The sequence below is a fragment of the Saccoglossus kowalevskii genome, chromosome 1, assembly GCF_978046115.1.
Source record: "Saccoglossus kowalevskii chromosome 1, keSacKowa6.1, whole genome shotgun sequence".
In the NCBI taxonomy this organism is placed as follows: domain Eukaryota; kingdom Metazoa; phylum Hemichordata; class Enteropneusta; family Harrimaniidae; genus Saccoglossus; species Saccoglossus kowalevskii.
In genome coordinates, this window is record NC_140641.1 from 33,176,474 (window position 1) to 33,198,243 (window position 21,770).

The following is a 21,770-nucleotide window of genomic DNA, read 5'->3' on the forward strand; positions in this document are numbered from 1 at the left end:
TATACTATAGTTTCACACATTGTATGGCTTATACTATAGTTCACACACTGTATGGCTTATACTATAGTATACATTGTATGGCAAACATGGTTCACATGTTGAACACCATAGTTCACACATTGTATAGCATACATGGTTCACATGTTGAACACCATAGTTCACACATTGTATAGCATACAACCATAGTTCACACATTTTACGGCAAATAACATGGTTCACATGTTGTACACCATAGTTCACACATTGTATGGTATACACCATAGGTCACACATTGTATGGCATAAACCATGATAGTTCACACATTGTATGATACACACTGTAGCTCACACATTTTATGGCATACACCATAGTTCACCATATTATGCAATGATTATGTTTTTCAGGGAATATACAGACATGTTAATGTGCTTGAATAATTAACATACATCATAGTTCACACATTCTATGGCATATGCCACTATTGACACATTGGACAGTATATATCATATTTCATACTTTGTATGGCATATTTCATTGTTCACACATTTTGCCAAATACACTATATTTCACACATTATATGTCCAAGACATATGTACCCATTCCACTTTCCTTAATTTGACATTCCAGAATATCTGCCTTCCATAATATTTGCATCACATTCCAAAAACTGTTTATGCATTAAAAATGGCAACAATACAGCTCCTGATGGAAATAGAATCCATCACTGAACACACACACAAGCAAACATTTTGACATTAAATTATTAATACAAGGGGAAAAGTATTAAAAATAAAGTTATCATGAGAACACTGCAAAGTTTGCATGCAGGCAATATGGGATTGCATCATCAATTAGTATACAACTTTACAGTAATCATGTATTATTATCAGTTAAAGTATTACGATATTATTATTATTTTATGTACTTTGCTTTATAGACAATTGAAGAAAAGTACATTTCACATATTCTGAGAGATCACAAGAACATTATGCAAGCCTTTCAGGTAAGGTACTTCTCAGCATACTCAAATCCATATTTAGACATTTGAACATTTTGTGATATCATTCATGTTGCTATTGTATGTGTATGTTTGTGTTCACTTATGTCTTGAAAATTGAGACTATTAATGGAATTAAAGATTTACAATTAAAATGTGTAGTTTTTACAGGATTTTAAGCACATTCCATGCCATGTAATGCATGATTGTGTTATATGTAGTGAAAACTAATATCATAATTATAATACTTTTCGAGTGATATCATAATCTAGCTCTTAATCCATTATAAGTGGTTTATGAATCCCCTACTGATAATATACCTATGAGCTGACATAATCTCGTAATGCATTAAAATTGGGTCATGCATTTATTATGTTTTTCTGTGAATCAACATAATCTCCTTTAATCCATTATAAGTGGTTTATGGATCCCTTACTGACAATATAACTATGAGATGACATAATCTCATAATGCATTAAAATTGGGTCATGAATCAACATAAATTCCCCTAATCCTAAGTGGTTTGTGAATCCCTTGAGGTTACCTGTGAGCTAGTATAATCCATTAATCTATGTCACAAGTTATTAATATTTTTGTTCTCTGATATACAGATTCTTGAAGCTATTACTGAGCAGAGTGAGTGCAAGAGAATTTGTGAGGCGGTTTTACCAACTTTGACTAATAACTGCCACTCTACAGTGTTCTTATCTCAGTACATGTTATCAAATCTGTCAACACAATTAAATGCTGAACAAATAGAAGAACTACAATGTATTAATATGGGTGCTAAGGTGAGTACATATTCCTTCCATTAGCAAATGCTTCCATCACTTCATGAGTCTTGGCCACTTCATTGAATTCCATTTTACATCCAATACTGTATCATCAATGATAAGAAAATATGATGTTCAAATGACAATGTATGCACGAATGGCTGCTAATACAACTGCATGTTTGCCGTCATATTATTCATTTTCCTGGCCGTGCAGGAATACGGTTGGTCACATGTAGTTACAAATGGTATAAACTGATTGAGTTGAATCTATTGCATTCTGTAGGCCCTTCTGTGTCTTCCCAAAGACTTGATGATGAACTATGAAGATCTATTTTCAAAACCTCATCTTGTGATAGAACAACTGTTAATGAACATGAAGGTATGTCAAAATGCTCTCAGCCATTCACTACTGTAACATTGAATTCAATGAATGAATCAAATTGTGTGGCATATAAATATTGAATATCGGATTCAACACAGCATTTCAAGGTTGGCATGAAATCATTTTGTGGCATTTATGTATAATAACATTTTCAAATACTTTTATTTGCCGAATATTTTTCTAAAAACAAGAAACACACAAATATGATTGTAAATTGTACAATATTGCATGATGAAATAAAACATTTAGTGTAATAGATTACATTTAACTAAACATTGTCCCGAATTTGTCAACTCAGAATTACTCTCTCTTTATAGTGAGTTTATTTGTTGTCTCCTATACCAAACAATCAATAGAATGCAGAACTATTTGACAAATAATACCATTGTTAAAATCAATACTGTAAAGGGGGTAATTATTCACTGGGTTTTAATTTAGCTTATTTCGCTGACTGGAAAAATGCGCTAAATTAAAACACAGTGAATATGTAAAATTTAGCATAGAACACATTATCTAAATGACGAAACCGTGAATTTAAAATCCACTGAATATGCCCGAAATGGTAAATCAGTGAAATTTAAACCCAGTGAAAATTAGTCATTTTACAGTATGTGTTTCCTATTGTATTTGTTGTATGTATTTGAATTTCTATTATATTTATTGTCAGATTGAGTGTGCTGGGCGAGTGTTGGAGAGTTTACATCATGATATATCTGGTCCTCACTGTATGTCTTTGGAATGTACAATTGACTCATTGGATAAGTTAATATCCAAATATGCAGCCAAAGCGTTGGAAATACCAGCTATCAAGCAACAACAAGAAGGTATCTGCACACACATATATAAATATATAGTATTATATATTTTTTAAATTGTTACCAATTGATGTCATCTATATGCATATGTGGACCGCATTAATGATGTATCTTTCTAAAATCATGCCATGTTTCAAAATTAGGATAATTTGCCATACTAGAATTGCTAAATGTAATATTAAAAATGTTGTGATAAATATCATATACTCAGTTCTCTAAATGTATGTAATAGTAACGATGAGTTTTATTACCATTTTGTATTGCACTTATTGTGTAAGATATTCATATTTTTTGTGGTGTTTTGTAAAGGTTCATGCTCTGATTATAAAATTGTCAAATTGTGAAAAAATTATTAATCATTCTCTTAATCCTCAATCAATTACAGTATTCAATCAGTATATAGAATTTGATGACCAATCAGCATACAGGATTACCAATACTGATAATCAATCAGCATACAATTTTATTTTCCAAGCAGTTCTAATAACCAATCAGCATACAAAATGTGACAATTCAGTCGCAAATAACCAATTATGAAATCACCAATTTTAATAACCAATCAACACACATAATTTCCAATTTGAATAACATTGCAGTCAGCATCCAGGACGTCTATCTCAATTCCCAATAGCCAATTATTATATCAGTCTGACTTTATTATAAATGGCTTTTTAATTGACAGGAATAGTTTAGTAACAAAAACAGTACAAATTACGTTTATGTAACTAATGACATTTTGCTGTTCTCAGAGCAAGATAGTGGTCTGAATCGGAGTGCAACGGCAACATCATTGTCTGGTATGAGTACATTAGAGCAATCCATGGCCATATCATGTACACCATCCTCACCACCACCAAGCTTATCATCTACACCTATTATAAATGTATCTACGCCTAAGCCAATAAGGAAAGGAAGTCAAACTTCTGATAAAGGTAAACCATCATTGCATCTATTGATTTAATGGGAATACTCATATATGCAAATTTACTCACTGGAATAACTTTACAATGGGAAACAAAATATAGATCATTTACCATACAATCAATTGTGTTTCATATTTTCATGGTGCAATCTTAGTATTGTTGACAGGTTAAATTTATACCCTCATTATAGAGAAATTATAAACAGCAAAGATGTCTACGCATAACATTCACAGTTTAGAGTCATTGTAATGTAAAATATGGTAAGATAAAGTCACTATATTCACATTAAACATTGTCTAATTAGTCCACATTTGGATGCAGACCACAAATGGTGATAATTTTTTTTTTTTTTTTAAATTAATGAATGCAGTTCTAGAGCCATATCTCTGACATGCTTCAAATTTTATATATTTATTATACATCATGTTATAGATATATAGATATATTCAAAATGGCTGATCGGTGCCCATTTTGTTACCATGCCTGTATCATCCAAGATGAAAGGAAATGTGTATTAAAGAAAAAGTCTTTCATCGTTGTCATCATTATTTATTGTTAATGTGTACACAATTACTTGACTAATTCATTTCCAAACTTTATTAAACTTGGTCACCTAATTCTTCAGTATAAAATCTTCCTTTAGTGCGAATGACAGATGTCCTGTGTAAAAACATCAGTCAAAATTTGAAAAAAAAATTTAACTTTTTCAATTTGACTGATTACTGGTGATACACATTCAGAGGTTATTGGTCCCAGAGGGAATATGCATTGCTGTATGTGTTCAGTGAAGTAATTCATTTATCTTGTAATAATATCATTGGTAATCTATCTCTCAAATCCCATGGGAATACTAGACTGGGTTTTAATGTCTAGACTGGGTTTCAATGTCAACTCACACAGAGAATTGCACAGTCTAATACACATTTGCAAACATACATGTACCAATAAAATACACAAACAAACAAGATGTCAGATAATTGATATAAGCACTTCTATGGATAACCGTTTGAGTGCCAAACTTTTGATCAAGATCTAAAACCAGTAGAAATTTATGTCTTTTTAGTCCAAAGTTATGAAAACAAATATAAGGCAAAAATACATACCGGGTAACAGGCAAAACATTGCATCCATATTTTGAAAGAAAAATTTTACTCAAAATAGTGATTCTGTTTTTGACATGCAGTTCATTCGACAAAACTTTTTTTTTTGAAGTATATAAATTTTAAAAATTAAAATTCACAGAAATAATACACACTTCAAAGACAAAGATTGCAGTGTTTAGAGATGTAAATTTTTAGAAGGCAAAGAGTACTGTTGACTTCTTTTTCCAATGAACACCAACTATCTTTAGAAACATAGTACATACTTCAAGGCTGAATTGATTAGCATACAAAGCAGAGCTTGCAACATGTTAGTTATTCCTAGAGGGCGTTTTTTACTTTTCAAATAATACAGTCATTGCACAAATGGGCAAAATCCAGATAAGATTTTCTGTTATTTTGCATTTTTACTGATTCTGTTCAGGTCTAAATGCAGCACTTTTTTTCTGAGATGAGGCATTTCTTTTTATACTAAAATATCTGATTTAAAACGGGAAATTATGTCCCTTAAAATATCAGCATTACGTTGGTTACAGCAAGGAGTCCTCCAGGTTCCATTGATGGCAGACTTAGTCCTACGGGATCAATGAGTAGACAGAGCAGTGGGGGTAATAGTCCTACAAATGTGAAGAAATCAACATGTGTGCCACATTCTGCTGGTAAACCACAAAAGTCTGTATTGTCCCTACCAATGGTTCCACCAAAAAGAGATGAGTGGGTGTCTGACAGTGCTGTTATTCACTGTATGGCTTGTAAGGTAGAGAAGTTTAGTATGGTAAGTAAATTTTACACTATTTTGCATATACAGCACAATTATAGTAGCGTTCACGCACAGCTCCTTAGCACGGGCTAAAAGGTCAAATACCTTAGCCCTGTGCTAAGAAAATGTGTGTGAACGCTTAGCACAGGCTAAGAAGTGCTATTGTTTTATAACCATAACACTGTTATGTATACCTTCCTAGTTACTGTGCTAGTAATCATAGTGAAAATGACTAAAGATTTTTCTATATTCTTAACAAGTTTAGGTGTTCCTTAGCCCGTGCTAACCGCTGTTTCCTCCTGTGCATGAACGCAATTGGGTCTATCCGATATGCCAAACATATTAGAAGTAAATCTCTGTCCTGTCAATACATTGTATTTGTTATCCCAGTAATCTGTATCAACAAACTTCAAGGAGCATTATCAAAATTCATAGCAAAAATTTATGTTTTGGTGTAGTATAGTGTTTCCCAGTAATTTACCTTTTGTACATGTGAAACTACTTTAAAATTATGTCTTTTTTTGATTTTGTTGCAGTGTATCTGTTTTGAAAAATATTAAGTAAAATAAATTAAAAGCAAAACAATATTCACACAATATTTTTGTATAAATCAGATCTACTGAAATATAAAAGCGTCTTTAAGGCGAACACCCACATTCATCCAACGTAGATATGATATTCGTTTCAGAAGTATTAATGCAGATAATTGTCAGTTTTATGTCTTTTTCAGTTTAATCGACGCCATCACTGTCGACGATGTGGCAGAGTTGTTTGTGCCACGTGTTCTGAAAGACGTTCAATTGTTCTCGGTTATGGTGATATACCTGTTAGAATATGTGATGATTGTTATAATGCCTTTGTCACTAATAAGTAAGTACAACTATTAAGTCATGCAATGTTTATATCAATATGATATGCTTTTATCACATCAATTTTCAAATGTTTAGTTGTGTTTTCTCTTCATGGAAAATTTGAACTTGGACCACTTTATATCAGTCTAAATTATGAAATCAAATTGACCATGTTTTATGTTTTAGAAAAGATTAAATTTAATGAAAATTACTCTGTCACAATTGCTATATAAAGCGTTTTCCCTATATGTACTACTGGCATGTCACTGACTGCACACATATTTGAGATGAGAGTACATGTACCAATGTACCAGTTGACATTGAGCCAACATTTTCTCAAAATTAATATTTCAACCCCAACTTGTTAAATCAATATTTCATTGTACAACAGTGATACATAAATAAGTAAAAATTGGCCAATTTGTGTACCCATGCAAATTTCACTTTAGTCCTAAAGTGATGAAGTCAACGTAACTTTTACAAAATGTTGTTCTCATGAACACCACTAAATCATAAAAAAATGGTTTACAATATGGCATGGTGTTTTTATTAGGTCTGAACATGGAGTGGCAGCACATTTATTGGATCGGAAACTGAAGGAAAGATTATCAGGTATTCTGATTTTAATAATAATTTATTATCTTTATGTACTGTGTTTAAAGTGGGGGAGTCATCACCTGCGCATGCGTCAGATAGCCATAGCATGTTATTGTTTACAAACAAACGTTTACCCATGAACCTTTGCGTTTTTAGCACGTGTTGTTATCATCACTTGGGACTAAATTCACGCGTGTGGACAGGTGACGACCCTCTCACTTTAATATATTATGTTATCAATTCATGATTCAGTTTTATTGATTACTGATAAATAAATAAATGAATTTACTTTATAGATGTTTCACAGCATGCTCATAGTCCTAAAACACCATCCAATATTTCCAGCCATGATAGTAGTATAACACCCCCGATTGAGACAATAATGGAATTACCAGAACCACAAGACTCTGTACCGTATGGAAATATGGAAATATTGAAACTAACAACTGATGAAATGTACAATGCTACTATCAGAGATGATTTTTATTATGAACAGGTATTTTCACATTACACTAGCATTAAAATTTCCTGATATGTATATTGTGTCTGTGCCAAAACATATTCTATGCATTTACAATGTACCATGTATGTGGTAACAGTGACTGTTATCTTGTGCTAATATACTAGCGTTTGTTTGTATGCATGCATGCATGCTTCCACCTCGTCCTACATACATACTATTATTACATGCACAAGCCAAATTATTCCTTGCGTCATGAACATAAAATACAGCTTTTATTCTCCAGTCTCTCTTACTATATCAAGATTGAACTATTTCTACTAAGTTAGAGTTCTTAAAATAAACAAAATAAATGGTTTTTGCCTTTTTACATGGTGACAAAAATTAGAAAACATTTTGATAGAAACTATTTTCAATAAAAAAAATGTATACATGTATTAGCATAGTGAGTCATCACTTTACTGAAACATTGCATTCAATCTTCAGAAATGCAGCATGTGTCAGCTGAGGAAGTATAAAATATTAGAAAATGTATAATATATATATTTTTTCAGGCACCAAGTACTTCTCTTTGTATGTCCATATTGGATCTCCATAGCAACCCTTTGGCATGTGCTCAACAAATTCTTGTATTTTGTCATGATGTTTCTGAATATTTAAAACCTATCAAGCCTGGTATACCCAATCCTGAAGTGGATTATAATCTTGTTATCAGGTAATAAATGTGTTTCTTTTCATGTTAGATAAATTTTGTTGAATTTGTCTTTGAAATCCACAAACATTTTTAAAAGTTATCGTTTTATTTTGTAATTATTCATCATTTTGTTTTCGATGTTGTTCAGTTTATTTTGTTCTGCTCACATTAGCTTTTGTTTAGCTGTCACATTATGTATTTTCATTTTCTGGCATTGTTTTGAAATTTACTACCATGCTCTGCAGCAGCTGATTGAATCTTCTTTTTCATTATTTTTATTTTTGAATGTATTGTTGAAATTGTCATAGTTTAATTAATATTGTACATTGGATGTATGCAATGTGTCCTAGATGTCACTTAATCTAATTAACACCTTGATTTTTGGTTTCAGTATGATTCAGACACTGCTGATGAATGCTAAACTAAAATTTATGAAGAGTGGTGAGAGTTCTGGTGTTGCAATGTGTGATACATATCTCAGTAGAGTGGATATATTGACTATGATGTTATCATCCAACTACCAAGATATTCCTACCATTGAAGAAATTACAAAAGCTGATTCTGCAAGGTATAGTACTAAATTTCTGTATTAGTCTATACCACTTTAGTTTCATTAAATGAAAAAACCTAAAAAATGTTTTTTTTTTGAGTGAAACTGAATTTTAAAAAAAAGGTAATGATTAAGCCAAACACACATGGGTGCTTGAGATTCTTTTCCATTAGGAAGTTTTCAAAAGTAGAGATAAGCATTATTAAGGTATATATATATGATCTGAAAGCTTAGATATAGGTCATATGCTGCTACCTTAAACATGATATAATGGAAATGAGTATATTTTTACCATCAAGTTGTATATTTAAGCTGATAAAATATATTTTCAAACTCTTCACTCAAAGTATACCATAGTCATATGCTGATTTAACCTTCTTTGATTACCGATATGTTGAAAGTTATAACTGCACAATATGGACTTTCTCACTGATATCACATGTATATATTAAACTTCCTAGCATGCATAATGTTATACTTGAATGTTTAGTAATACGGTACTTTCATTTCAATAAGTTTTTATTTTTAATATGTGAATTCCCACTGTTCTAATGAGCTACATTATTTGTTTCTAGGCGTATTCGTGATCGTCTAATTGAAAATGAACGGTTACAATTGGCAATGGAAATGAGTACTAAGTGTGGATTAGACATTGTAGCCGTGTGGTTAGCTTGGGGTATGGCACATCTGAAAGCTGGAGAGTATCATCAGGCTAGAGACAAGTTTAGCAGATGTTTGAAAGTATGTAATACATGTAGCATATAAAATGCATGTGATCCATTTGATGTTTATTACAAGCATACCAATACTTAATTCCTTTGTTTAGCTTTGTTCTGATAACACACACATGAAATCTTAAGAAGAATGCAAATAATAAGCTATAAAGTCATTCACTTTATGAGGGGAAAATTGTTGGAAGCATGGGGAGGACTTGGCCAATTCGAAAACAAATTTCTGAATGTCTTTTCTGAAAAAAACTTACTTACATGTAGTCAGTTGTTGAAAATGAAAATTAACACAATTCACATTATAGTGACAAAAAATATATATCACTCCCTCTCACATCTTTCAAACCCTTCTACAAATCTCCCATCCCTCCCCAAAAGGGGAAAAAAGGGCAACGGTAAATGTTGATAAATAAAGATGACCTGATAATCAAACAAGAAATGATTTGTGATGATATGATATGATATGAAAGAGAAACAGCATGAAAGTCAATCAAATTTAGTCAAATTAATTTTGATTTCATGCTTGACATACAACTGCTGTTGAGACAAGATAACACATATCCTATTCAATTGTTACATGTATTCTGTAGGTGCCAGCAGACAAAAACCTTATCGTCCCTTCTTCTCCATTACTGGTTGATATTATACATATATTGGAGCAGTCACCTAAATCAAACATCAGTGCTGTAAGTCTTTTTATTAACACCATTCACAATAAAATATAAATAAAACTGAACATTTATTTTAATATTTAATGATTATGTTTTACTTATTAATAACCTACCTAACTCATGTAACCCTAATCTATCACACTTTTCTGATTATAATCCCTCTCCGAGTATTAAGCCCACCCTTCTACTTTTAGATATTTAACAAGTTGAGGGCATCCTTGATTATAAGCCCAGGGTGTTTTTACCAGGCTTCGACAACATGCATATGACAATATGCGTGTAAAAAGTGTGTTTCATTGCATAAAAATCATGATTAGTATGTTAGTTTGGTTTGTTAAACCTGGTCATTGAAGATCGTTTTTCTTATCCAAGACTATCATGAATAGGGTGTGATCATGAAAGGTGTCTAAATATTTCCTCCACACTTGGGTTGCCTTTTAAAAATTGCAAATCACTAGTTTTTATGGAAAAAAATCACTGTTATTAGTCGAAATCAGTGCTAACAGATTGCAAAACACATAGTTTAGCTGGTTATGGTTGGTTTATCTCATGTAGTGATTATGGTGGTTTTGACAGTGGTTAATGTTTTTTTTTTGTCATACAGATGCAATCTCTCCTTGCACCATTAGCTTCAGCAAGAGAATTAATCAGTGATCCTACTAAAGTGAGTAGTAATATTCTTTATTTATTGTATATAATATATTATCATCTCAGTAACTATTAATTAGTCCCTGTCAGATGAATTTCAAAACAAGGACCTATGTTTTGTTTTTCGTTTGATTGACCTTTTACCAACTGGCGGCCAAAATACTCATTTAAACATACGGTACATGTATCTTGTTGTTTATGAATGGATTGCATTCAAACTTGGTATTATATTGACACTATGGGTTTCTGATGCACATCATTTTGTTTTTCAGATTGAATTCAAAATAGCTGACTTGTGGCCATTTTGTTTTACTGAATGTGGTTCTAGAGCATGCTCTGCCATGCTTTGACGGATTATGTTCAAATTTTATATATTCATTATACATGATGATGTATTGGTTTGCCGATCTGATTCAAAATGACAGACCAGTGACCATTTTGTTATAATTAATGCTGTTCAAGAGCAATACATGTATCTCTCAATATGAACACGTACTTGTACTATATTACTCTGTGCCATGCATGGCTTGTTTTTTTCACAATATTGTACTGTTTCTCAGATATTTTTACAGAATTGATTTCAATTTTGTACAAAAACATGACATAACGGGTTGAATGTTGTTTTTAGTTATTTTTAGATTTCGAGGAAATTTAGTTGACTGGCAGCCATTTTTGTCAAAAAAAACCACATACTTTGAACAGGTTATAAATTGTTTCTTAGGCAGGCTTCTACTGATTTCATTCAAACATGGTATCGACATCAACCATGATGGGTTTGTGATCTGATTCAAAATGTCAACTGGTGACCATGTTGGTGTTATTTTCCTGTATCCTTATTAAGACTGATGACTATTTTCATCCCTTGAAACACCAAACAAAAAATGTAATTTCTTAGGCATCCCTATGACAATTTCTTTTAAACTTGGTAAGAAAATCACACATGATGGGTTACTGATTCAAAATGTTCAACTGGTTTATTTATGGATTATACAATTTTGTACAATATGAGAATGATTTTATTCCTAGGAGCGAGTCACTTTGGCTGACTAAATTCTAGATAAGGTGCCATTTGAAGTAACACCATATTTTAACATGCTGAATACTTTCCCAACTTTTCTGTTAATCTCTGTCCATCTTTAATTGTGTATAATTGACACAGTCACTAAAAACTGAATAGGGACCATGTCATTGACAATCACTTGTTATAAGCTATTTATCATATACTAAATAACACATTACAATATGATAAACTTATTTGACCATTATGATATGTCCTGGAAGATAAACTATTTGCCCTACTGCAATCTAATTAACAGATAATGCATTGGCATCACATTATTATGCATTTATTTCTACACATAATTTGTCTTGACAGGGAATGACCGTCTATGCCAGACTGGAAGGAGTTCGATTGGAAGAATGTCTTTATTATCTTAAAACCTATGGTACACATATCAGATTGGTAGAATTCTATAAAAAACATGGATATTTAACAAAATCTGTAAACTACATAATAGAAATGGTTAGTATTATATCATTGATTTATATTTGTACTAAATTAAGTTTTGCAAAATTGAGATTTAGGTTTTAATTACCTGCCTCCTCATATTCAATATACTATTAAACTGTGAGCTTTCATTCTCTCCTCTCGAAAGTGTTTCATTGTTGTTGACATAGAAACAAGTCATCAACTTCTGGTTTATTTTACCCATTAGAAAACATGCAAAAATGGATTATTTTGGAACTATTTCTAAAGCAATTCATGTTAAAACCAATTCATGGAAAACCATGAAAGGCCCATCTTTATAACCACCCTTTACATGCGATGTACATGTACCCAAGCACAATTTTGAGATAAAATGAAATCTTTTTTATCATAGAAACTATTAATGGCTCAGATGTACATGTATATATTGTGGTTGGCTTAGTTGTGAATAATGGATAAACACAAAGGCAATGAAGTATATTGTTATGTTCATTTATTAAGGCAAGAAAGACAGCGGTGACAGTCAAGAACAAAATAATTAACAAACTTTAGATTATCATACTGTGATCTAGATGTGTGTGCATAATATTCTGTGCATATTTCACTATGTGGTGTACTGTATATTTACAGCATTGTTCAACAGAGGTGTTCATAGAAGGTCTTTTACTGCCATGTATGGAGAATGGTTCTTTAGCTGAATTACAACACGAAATGAAGATGTATGATCCAACATTAGAGAGATGGAAAAGTTATCTTAATGCATCATGTAGATATCTAAATAAAAGAAAATATATACATGTGTTGTACCAATTCCAGCTATTTATGCAGGTAAGTCATGCACAAAATGCTCCTGTGAAACAATTTGACCAATTTCTGAATTGTTCTCTTCCTTTTACAGTGCAAAGATATGTGATTTCATTTCTGTTGTATTTGGTGATTTTTTGAGGCAATCCCATGTGACTGATTATCAACAATTTTTTGTCTTGAAAACTGTTATATCAGCAATTAATATTCAGATGATTTCATTAAAAACATTTAATTCATATTCATCGTGACAACTAGAATGTTCTTGATCAATTAAAAAGTTTTTGACTCTAGTGTCTAAAGCACGCAGTTTATTCATTTTGCTTTTACAATTTTTCTTTAGTATTGTAAACTTCAATACTATAGATTTGATTGCTTTCACATTGTGCTTATCAAAGTTCAGATCTGTAATATTTGCTAGACTCCTTGTTTAAAAAGCTAATTTAAAATATTCCCTATTTCAGTTTATATGCCTCTAAATACCCTCAGCAGAGAGGATTAAATCAAACAATATTGAATCTACATTCATTTGGGAATGAAATGGCCTTTAGGCGTTACCATAGCACATTCTAAAATAAACAAGATGCCATGTTACAAATTCAACTTTTAGCATTGGTTTATTGTCGTAAACAAATCAAATATTTTGAATCATAATTTTTTTGTCAGTAATGACAAAGATCCCGAAGTTTATACTTCAAATTCACAAGGTTACAGAAAAAAAGGATTCAGAGTTTTGCTGTATGTGCCTGGGTCAACAAATATAGCATGATGTGGATCAATTATTGCTGGCACTAAAACAATAGGACGCCACAGATATAATAGTCGCTCATATGATAATAGAGGTTGCTACCAGGATACCTCAAAGCGAGTACAGCGAGAGTATCGACCGACACGCAGCGGAGGTCGATGCAATGGCGTTCTGTCTGAGTGCATACTTTGAGGTATTCTCATGATAAACTTATTATTATACATATTTTTCTTCCAAGGATACATCATGGGAATGCAGAAATGTTTGGAACAAAATCAAAATTACGACATGCTGTAACTTTATGACGCCACGATGACAGATGTATAATAATACTTCTTATTGTTTACTTTGTCCAGGATTACATTCGTGCTGCTATGACTTGTATACAGTTTTTCCAGACTGGTGCTACTAATTATTCAAGTTTATTTGATCGTTTAAACCACTTGAATAATGCAAAAACTCATTTGAAAGATGTATTAGATAACAGTAAATGGGTGATGATAAAGAAACCTGTGAAAAAGAGTGATTCCACTCCAGAATGGGCATCTTCTAGTGGTGAAACAGCAATTAGATTGGTCCTATCACCATCTGAACTGACAAAGTAAGATATTGTGCTGAAAACAACTTGATATTAATTTCTTAAATTAAGTTTGTTTTGTATTCTGTATTGTGCTGAATAATTTGTGGTCTGAAAAACATTCTACAGTAAATGGAATTAAATGATAATAACAGTGTAAGTCTTTGAATATACTACCTTACTTGTTGGTTGGTTTCTTGATCCTACAGACATATAAATACCTTGAGTCTTCAAATTGAAGTAACCAAGTACCTTCATCAGTGTATGTCCAGTAAAGGAGGAGCAAGTTGTCCAGTCACATCGCCAACAAAACAATTACCAACATTGTTTGGTAATAATAAAACTAAAGCTGAATTAGTCAGTTTGGTAGGTATTAATAAATTTATGATTTTCTGTCATTGATCTGTGTGAATTACACTTTTTAAATGATGCGATTGTGACTCATATGATGCAGTGTATCCACGCTGTGCTGCTTTGCATATAACAATACAGGTGCGGAATACACAGCATCACTCCTGAAATTAATTCCACAATTATCAACCTTAAACCTCAATATTTTCCTCAACCTCAACAGTTTTTATGGTCACACAACTAATAATTGCACTACCAGACAAGATCAACTTTCGCAGCCGCCACTTCTAACCTGTTCAGTTAACCAGCATATTTTAAATACTGTCATTTTCTGTTTGTTTTCAGATATTACTATCAGCGAGTAGTATATCTGAAGGGTTCAAAATTGCTTTCCGAATAATACAGGTAAATTGTATTTATGATGTTATTTCTTCCAGTGCCTATAATTATACCGCGGGTATAATAGTATTGTAATAATATAATAATTATGTGTTCACTTACATGTACTAGACAATTTGTTCTTAAAAAATGATGTTGTGTCATTCTTTCAAAGGATTTTCGACTTCCTGCAACGTTAGTGTATACACACACAGCCAAGCATCTTGCAAAGCAACATAGTTACAAAGAAATAAAACAACTTGTACAATGTATTCGAGAATCCGGTCTTTCTGATGATCAGACATGTGATGATATTATTTCCGCTTGTATTCGTGTTATTTCTGATGATACTAGCCAAAGCAAGGAAGCTGAGAATTTTATCAAGCTATTGAAAAGTGACTCCAGTAAGGTGAGGCTTACACTTTCAAATTCCTCAATATCCCAGCTCGTAACTTTGTAATAAGGATATGACCGGGTACATAAAAAATAACTACAAATTGCCACTTTTCCCCTTTCCAATTATGCCTTATTGTTGTAAGACTCATTACGTTAACATAAGTAAGCATAAAATTACTGAATATACAGTATTTTGCAAGAAATCCTTGACATAATTAAAAAAACACTCAAATACAAATGTATGTTAACTCCTTTTTAATCTACTTTCCCAATCCAAATAAACCCTGCATATAGAATGTTTATCTCTATGTGTGCTTGATCAATCACTGGATTTTAGTTGCTCATGTATTACAAAATTTGACATACTACCATAATTTGTTTGCTGAAAAATCACTGACATGTTTTTACATAGTTTTTTTTAGAAAAACTTAATACTCCTAAATACTTAGGGTTGGATCAATTAAGTGTTTTGACCATAGTTAATGTTAATCTGGATATTTCTACTGCCATCCAGTTGACCCCTGGAACTAAAAAATAATGGCATCAATCACTCACCAGGTGCATTGTGGGTAATGTCTGAACCAAGACTGAAAATTTTGAAGTTGCTAGTCAGTTAATGCTTTCATTTGTGTGCCAATAATTTAGTTGTTAAGAATCTGTGTAGCTGTGCCTGTTTCATTAACCAATTCAGTGGCAAAGTTTAGTAAGAAGTTTACTTACCTGTTTACATTGGTCAATTCTCAATTTCAAGATGGTTCCAGTGAAATCACCAAGACACTATGTCGATGTTCAAATTGTCAACACAATCTGTATAATGACAACCTACATCCTGTGTGTCATTCATGTGGTTGTGTGTGTGAGAGTTTCTCCTGTTGTGTAATTTGTGTTTTTGGGGTCTCCGACACATTGTCATTGTCGCAGAGCTAGTCTGCCATTATGCTCATCTGACTGCTCGATTAGAAAGAAGGTGCCGTAGTTAAATAAAGGGAGATCCTGGTGGAACAGCGAAGATTACCAATTACCCAAGTATGATTTTGGCTTTGAAATGCCTGCTCCCAGGTCTGTATCAGAGGACCATTATCAGTTATTCTGGCTTAAGAGGCCTTTATCCACCACATGAAAGTCATTACAAGTCAGTTCTAGCTAAGCTGATCCAGTTTACTACTGTTGGATCAACACATCGCCAGTCCAAATGGTAAATAAATAAATAAACAAATAAATAAATAAACAAACAAAAAACAAATAAACAAAAAACAAACAAACAAACAAACATACAAACAAACAAACAAACAAATAAATAAATAAAGAGACTGTACTTACGAGTGACCTTTCTGGAAGTTTATGTTTCTATAATGATATCTTTGTGTCCTGCGAAATCATCACATAAACAATTTAATCGTGATACATGTATATTAGAATGGACTCAGACAATTCAAATAAGCCACATTTATTTCTCAAGTTTCCATGCATCTCACATGGAATCGGTGCTGACTTTTCTGGGATTCATACAGTCGGCCACACATGTGGTAAACTCTCACCCTGTACTGGATGAGAGATGACAGCAAGTATAGTGATACATTTGTATAACTCTAACAAACAACACCCTGCGTTGAGGGAATGTATACCCCTGCACTAACCAAACTCATGACAACAATGTCCCCTCAAAGCAAAGGCGGCAAAGGCGATACAGGCTGAGGTATCAACCTACTAATCAAAGGAATCATATTCCCTTGTAACCGAGCCTGTATTTTTATGCGAACATGTTTCTAGTACCAACAATTCCAGTAGTAGATTTGTTTCCTATGAACCCCTCAGTCATCCTAGTCAAGTGGAGCAAGATGGTTACTGCATGCGCTATCAGGCAGTATTGCAAAACAATATTTTGTGGACATGAACCTCAAGGATGCATACCTACAAGTAACAATGCACCCAGCAAGCAAACCTCAGTTGAGGTTTGGAGTAGAAGGATGACATACCAGTCTTAAGTACTCTGCTCATCACCATACTAGTAGGTGTTTACAAGGATGTGCAAAGCAGTAACATTGTTGGGGTTTATAACCAATTTGGGCAGGTCGCATTAGGAATTTGACATGCTTTGGGATGGGTGTACTTCCTTCCAGGGTGGGCATAACCTTTATGTTTTTTCAGCCAATGACCACACTTTGAAAACTTCATTAGAAAAGGGTTGCATGATGTCTCTGGCTTCTCAGGCCTCATTACGCACCGCACAAATTCTGCAAGAGAGCCTAGTACCTAGACTTCTCATTCCGCCTACCAGTCAGGTGATGGGATGTGCTCGTTTGGTTGACCTTAGCTGATCACCTCATGCTCAGAATGCTGTTCATACAACCCTTTTCATACAGTGCCCATTTGACCGACATCTCAGAAGCTGACTTAGACACACATAATGGATCTCCACATCCAGGGTCTCTGGAACACTACTCAATTAGCCAACTGAAGGAGTTGAAGACAGCCCTCTGAATCTTCCTGCCCATATGAGAGGAGCATGTAATGACAACCCTGGAAAAGTTTGACAGAGGAATGAACACATTAGAATGGTTCACAACACCATAGCTGACACACTATCACAAATTCAGATACAAATTCATATAACTGCTCAATCTTTGGCTGGAACAGTCAATCAATCTCTCGGCCTGTCCACTCAACACCTGTGCTAAAAAAATCATCAAATATCAAGCATTTCTGGCATTTGCTATATACATTAGACATTATGGGTTCCTGATGCAGGTCATTTTATTTTTCAGATCAAATTTAAAATGGCAGACTGGTGGCCATTTAGTTTTTATGAATGCAGTTCTAGTGCCATACACAATGTATCTCTGCCATGCTTTGACTGATTATGTTCAAATTTTATATAATCATTATACATTATGTTATAGATATATAGATGTATTCAAAATGGCCGATTTTGTTCTAATTAATGCTCTTTTGACGATCAGGTACAAGATGTCAATCATTTTAATGTTAAAAAATCATAATTATATTCCTGACATGTTTATATTCCAACTATATTACTATAAACAAAACTGTATATCTTAAATTTGATAACTAACAGGGACTGTGCCATGCATGGCTTGTTATAACTGGACCAACCCCTCTAAAGTATTATATCTTATTTATTACAGATCAACAATTTTATTTTGTGTGGTAAACTGAAATCAGCGTATCTGATAGCAGTGAAGGCTGAACGAGTCGAAGATGTCCAGAGGATATCTAGTGCTGCCCAGAAAGCGGGTCAATCTGCTGTCAAGAATATATGTGATCGATGGTTGCAGTCACAGGATTTGAGGAGAAAACAAGAGATGGAACAACAGGAACTACTTTTGAGAGCAACGCGTCAGAAACAAAAATAATCAACTGATGTCTTATCCATTTGGAATAATGGAGAAAATGGCCTTGAATTTGAAACAATTTCACTGAAATGGTACTAAATGAACATGCTTGTTCTGGCCAGTGTACATTCTTTATAATTTATAGTTCTATTTTCTAGTGGAAGCCATTTTGTCATATTTAAAACTATTTACTATAAATCTCAGTCACTTGCTGACATTAGGCCATTTAACAAGCTTTTGCTCTTGTCACAAATTGTCAAACAAGTTTGATTGAAATGCTGGAGCTCTTAAATAAAGTTTTGTAATAAAAACATGCAGTTTTAATGATAATGTCTGTCATTACCTTAATATTAAAAAATGATAACCATATGTCCAGAAGCATCAGTCACAAGTCACTATTTTGTTGAATATCTAACATACAGATTATTTTTACTATATATATATAAATAGTAATTCATACTTTATTAGCTCCTGTGCAAAGTACAAATAGACCCGTCCATTTGTCTGTCCAACCGTATGTCTGTCCAACCGTCAAATATTGTTCCACCTTTATCCCAAGAGCCACTGACTAAGTTTGACACACATCCACTATTCAATGAACACTAGACTTAATTAGATTTTAGTATTAATCATGTTAATTTGCATGATTATCAATTTTAGGATTTTCATTGTTTATCTTTGCATCTGCTTACACAAATGCTTTGAAACTTGGTACATGATTGATGTTTGTGTTGATCATTACATGATAACTGCTTTTAATAAATCTGTGCATATTGATTAAATAATTTGCATACTAGATAACTGATTTCAGCTTGTTTACTTTGGATCATAACAGAGTTAATGCTTGTTTCTGGTTTGTCTATCAATTTTATTTAGCTATTTTAAATAATAATTAACTGTTTTCACTATATTTTGCTAGTATCCTAACTGCTTACTCAAATTGATCGAAACTTTAGTACTTGCATACTTTTGATTTTATTGAAATTAAGCTGTGTATTAATTAGCGTATTGAATATTTTCTGTTTTTTTATGCTGTATTGAACATCCAACCCTATTTTTTAATCAATATATTCACATTAATAATCTGATTCGCTTATTCACTCACTAATTACCTGTTTTCAACACACATTTTTATCAAGTGGATTGACAGGGTAAACCTAGAAAAGTAAATCGGGAGCCTTGCCATCTGCTGGCATTTGAAAAACTCAAAAATATCTTAAGCTGATTTTGAGTGAACTTTCGTGTTGCGAACAGATGCCTCTGAAAACAGTCTTGAGGTGGTCTGCTTGCTATATTACCATGATGTTGCATTCCCAGTGGCATAGGCTAGCCAGACGGTTAGCCATGCATAGTCACATTATGCAGTAATTAGAAAGGAGTGAGTTTGGGGAATAAAAAATATTCTAGGCCTATTTATACCTCCATTAACTTTGTATTGAGACCAATCACAAGCCTCTAGTCCATATGAAAACTGCCAAACTTCCCATTAGTCGAATTATGCAATGTGCTATATACCTGTAATCGTTTTCCTATTGAATAACCAGCATATAAGGGTAGCCATAATCTAGGGGCAGATTATTTAAGTAGAAATGAGGTTCAAAATAACAACTAACCAATATATGATTATAAAAGATATGTAATAATAATTTATTCAGTATGCACCCCCTAGGCCTTCGGCCCTTTGTGCTAAAGGAAATTACAACAATTTAGTGACCTTAAATATAAATACATAAATGTATCTGTATAAAAAGTATTATTCTCTGATGTATTCTCTCTGTTTGAAAGCAAAAAATAAAATTTCTCACAGTGTCCACACTGGATGAGGACATAAGCTGAACAAACTTCTCTATATTTGGGTTAATAAAATATTGTCTAGGAATATACTTTTCCCTCAAAGTACATATCAAAAGAAAATGATACTCGTTTTCTATGTTGTCATGACAACTGTGGCATAACCTATTTTCCCGTGGAAGATTTAAACGTCTTTCCTGTTCAATATTTAGAGTGTGGCTGGACACACGAAAAAAGTTAGTGCACATTTAGCCCCATATGTCTCCACCATAGCTAAGAATGGGCAGTGTTTTGGAGTCAACAATTTTTGAACAGGGACGTCTCCGTGGGCTTTTAGTTTGGCAATAACTGTGAACATTGCTTTCTTGGCTTGTTCTGCAAGAACTGACTGGGCTTTTTAACGGGATTGCCTTTATAGTGCCACTTTTTGTAGCTGAGCAGTGTTTCCCCCCTTTCTAAACACCATTATATTTGTCTTTTTCAAAATTAACTTTGAGTTTGTACTTTGCACAATAAGTTTCTAATTGATTTAATACTCTTTGTAGTTTAACAGTAGTCTGCTGTCAAAACTAAATCGTCTGCAAAAAAAAAGGTATTTCTAATTGCCCAACAGAACAACCGCTATATAGAGGATAATATTTTAAACATTTTTCCCCGAAGACTCGCAATTCCCAATTTATAAAGCATGGCTGTTCTATCCACACGTTCGAATGCGTTTTCAAAGTCGATAAATGCGCAGTACAACCTACCTCCCTGTTTACTCCGATATTTTTGGATAAGAGTATGTATGAAAAAAATATTATCAACAGTAGTGTATCCAGTCATAAACCCAGCTTGTTCCTCTCTAAGTGGGGCACAATTGTCTTCCCAGAAGAGCAACCTGTATAAAATTCTAGTAAAGATCTTACTGATGGGCAGTAATGTGATTGTAATTGTTTGGTTCATTTTGTTTACCC

General features: G+C 33.0%; 1 protein-coding gene across 1 annotated transcript in view; it reads left to right on the forward strand.

Annotated features, from left to right (window-relative positions):
- LOC102806360 (zinc finger FYVE domain-containing protein 26-like) overlaps window positions 1-19,353 on the forward strand; it is a 70,563-nt gene extending 51,210 nt beyond the window's left edge. The window contains exons 23-43 of the mRNA XM_085497590.1: window positions 917-982; window positions 1,588-1,767; window positions 2,035-2,130; window positions 2,801-2,957; window positions 3,698-3,880; window positions 5,508-5,746; window positions 6,462-6,601; window positions 7,136-7,194; window positions 7,476-7,675; window positions 8,194-8,354; window positions 8,725-8,901; window positions 9,459-9,624; window positions 10,202-10,297; window positions 10,887-10,946; window positions 12,306-12,452; window positions 13,047-13,244; window positions 14,325-14,569; window positions 14,755-14,911; window positions 15,242-15,301; window positions 15,450-15,683; window positions 18,817-19,353. Coding sequence (XP_085353716.1) covers window positions 917-982; window positions 1,588-1,767; window positions 2,035-2,130; window positions 2,801-2,957; window positions 3,698-3,880; window positions 5,508-5,746; window positions 6,462-6,601; window positions 7,136-7,194; window positions 7,476-7,675; window positions 8,194-8,354; window positions 8,725-8,901; window positions 9,459-9,624; window positions 10,202-10,297; window positions 10,887-10,946; window positions 12,306-12,452; window positions 13,047-13,244; window positions 14,325-14,569; window positions 14,755-14,911; window positions 15,242-15,301; window positions 15,450-15,683; window positions 18,817-19,044 — 3,249 coding nt within the window. The 3' untranslated portion in view covers window positions 19,045-19,353. The remainder of the gene's footprint in view (window positions 1-916; window positions 983-1,587; window positions 1,768-2,034; window positions 2,131-2,800; window positions 2,958-3,697; window positions 3,881-5,507; window positions 5,747-6,461; window positions 6,602-7,135; window positions 7,195-7,475; window positions 7,676-8,193; window positions 8,355-8,724; window positions 8,902-9,458; window positions 9,625-10,201; window positions 10,298-10,886; window positions 10,947-12,305; window positions 12,453-13,046; window positions 13,245-14,324; window positions 14,570-14,754; window positions 14,912-15,241; window positions 15,302-15,449; window positions 15,684-18,816) is intronic.
- Window positions 19,354-21,770: the final 2,417 nt, after the last annotated feature.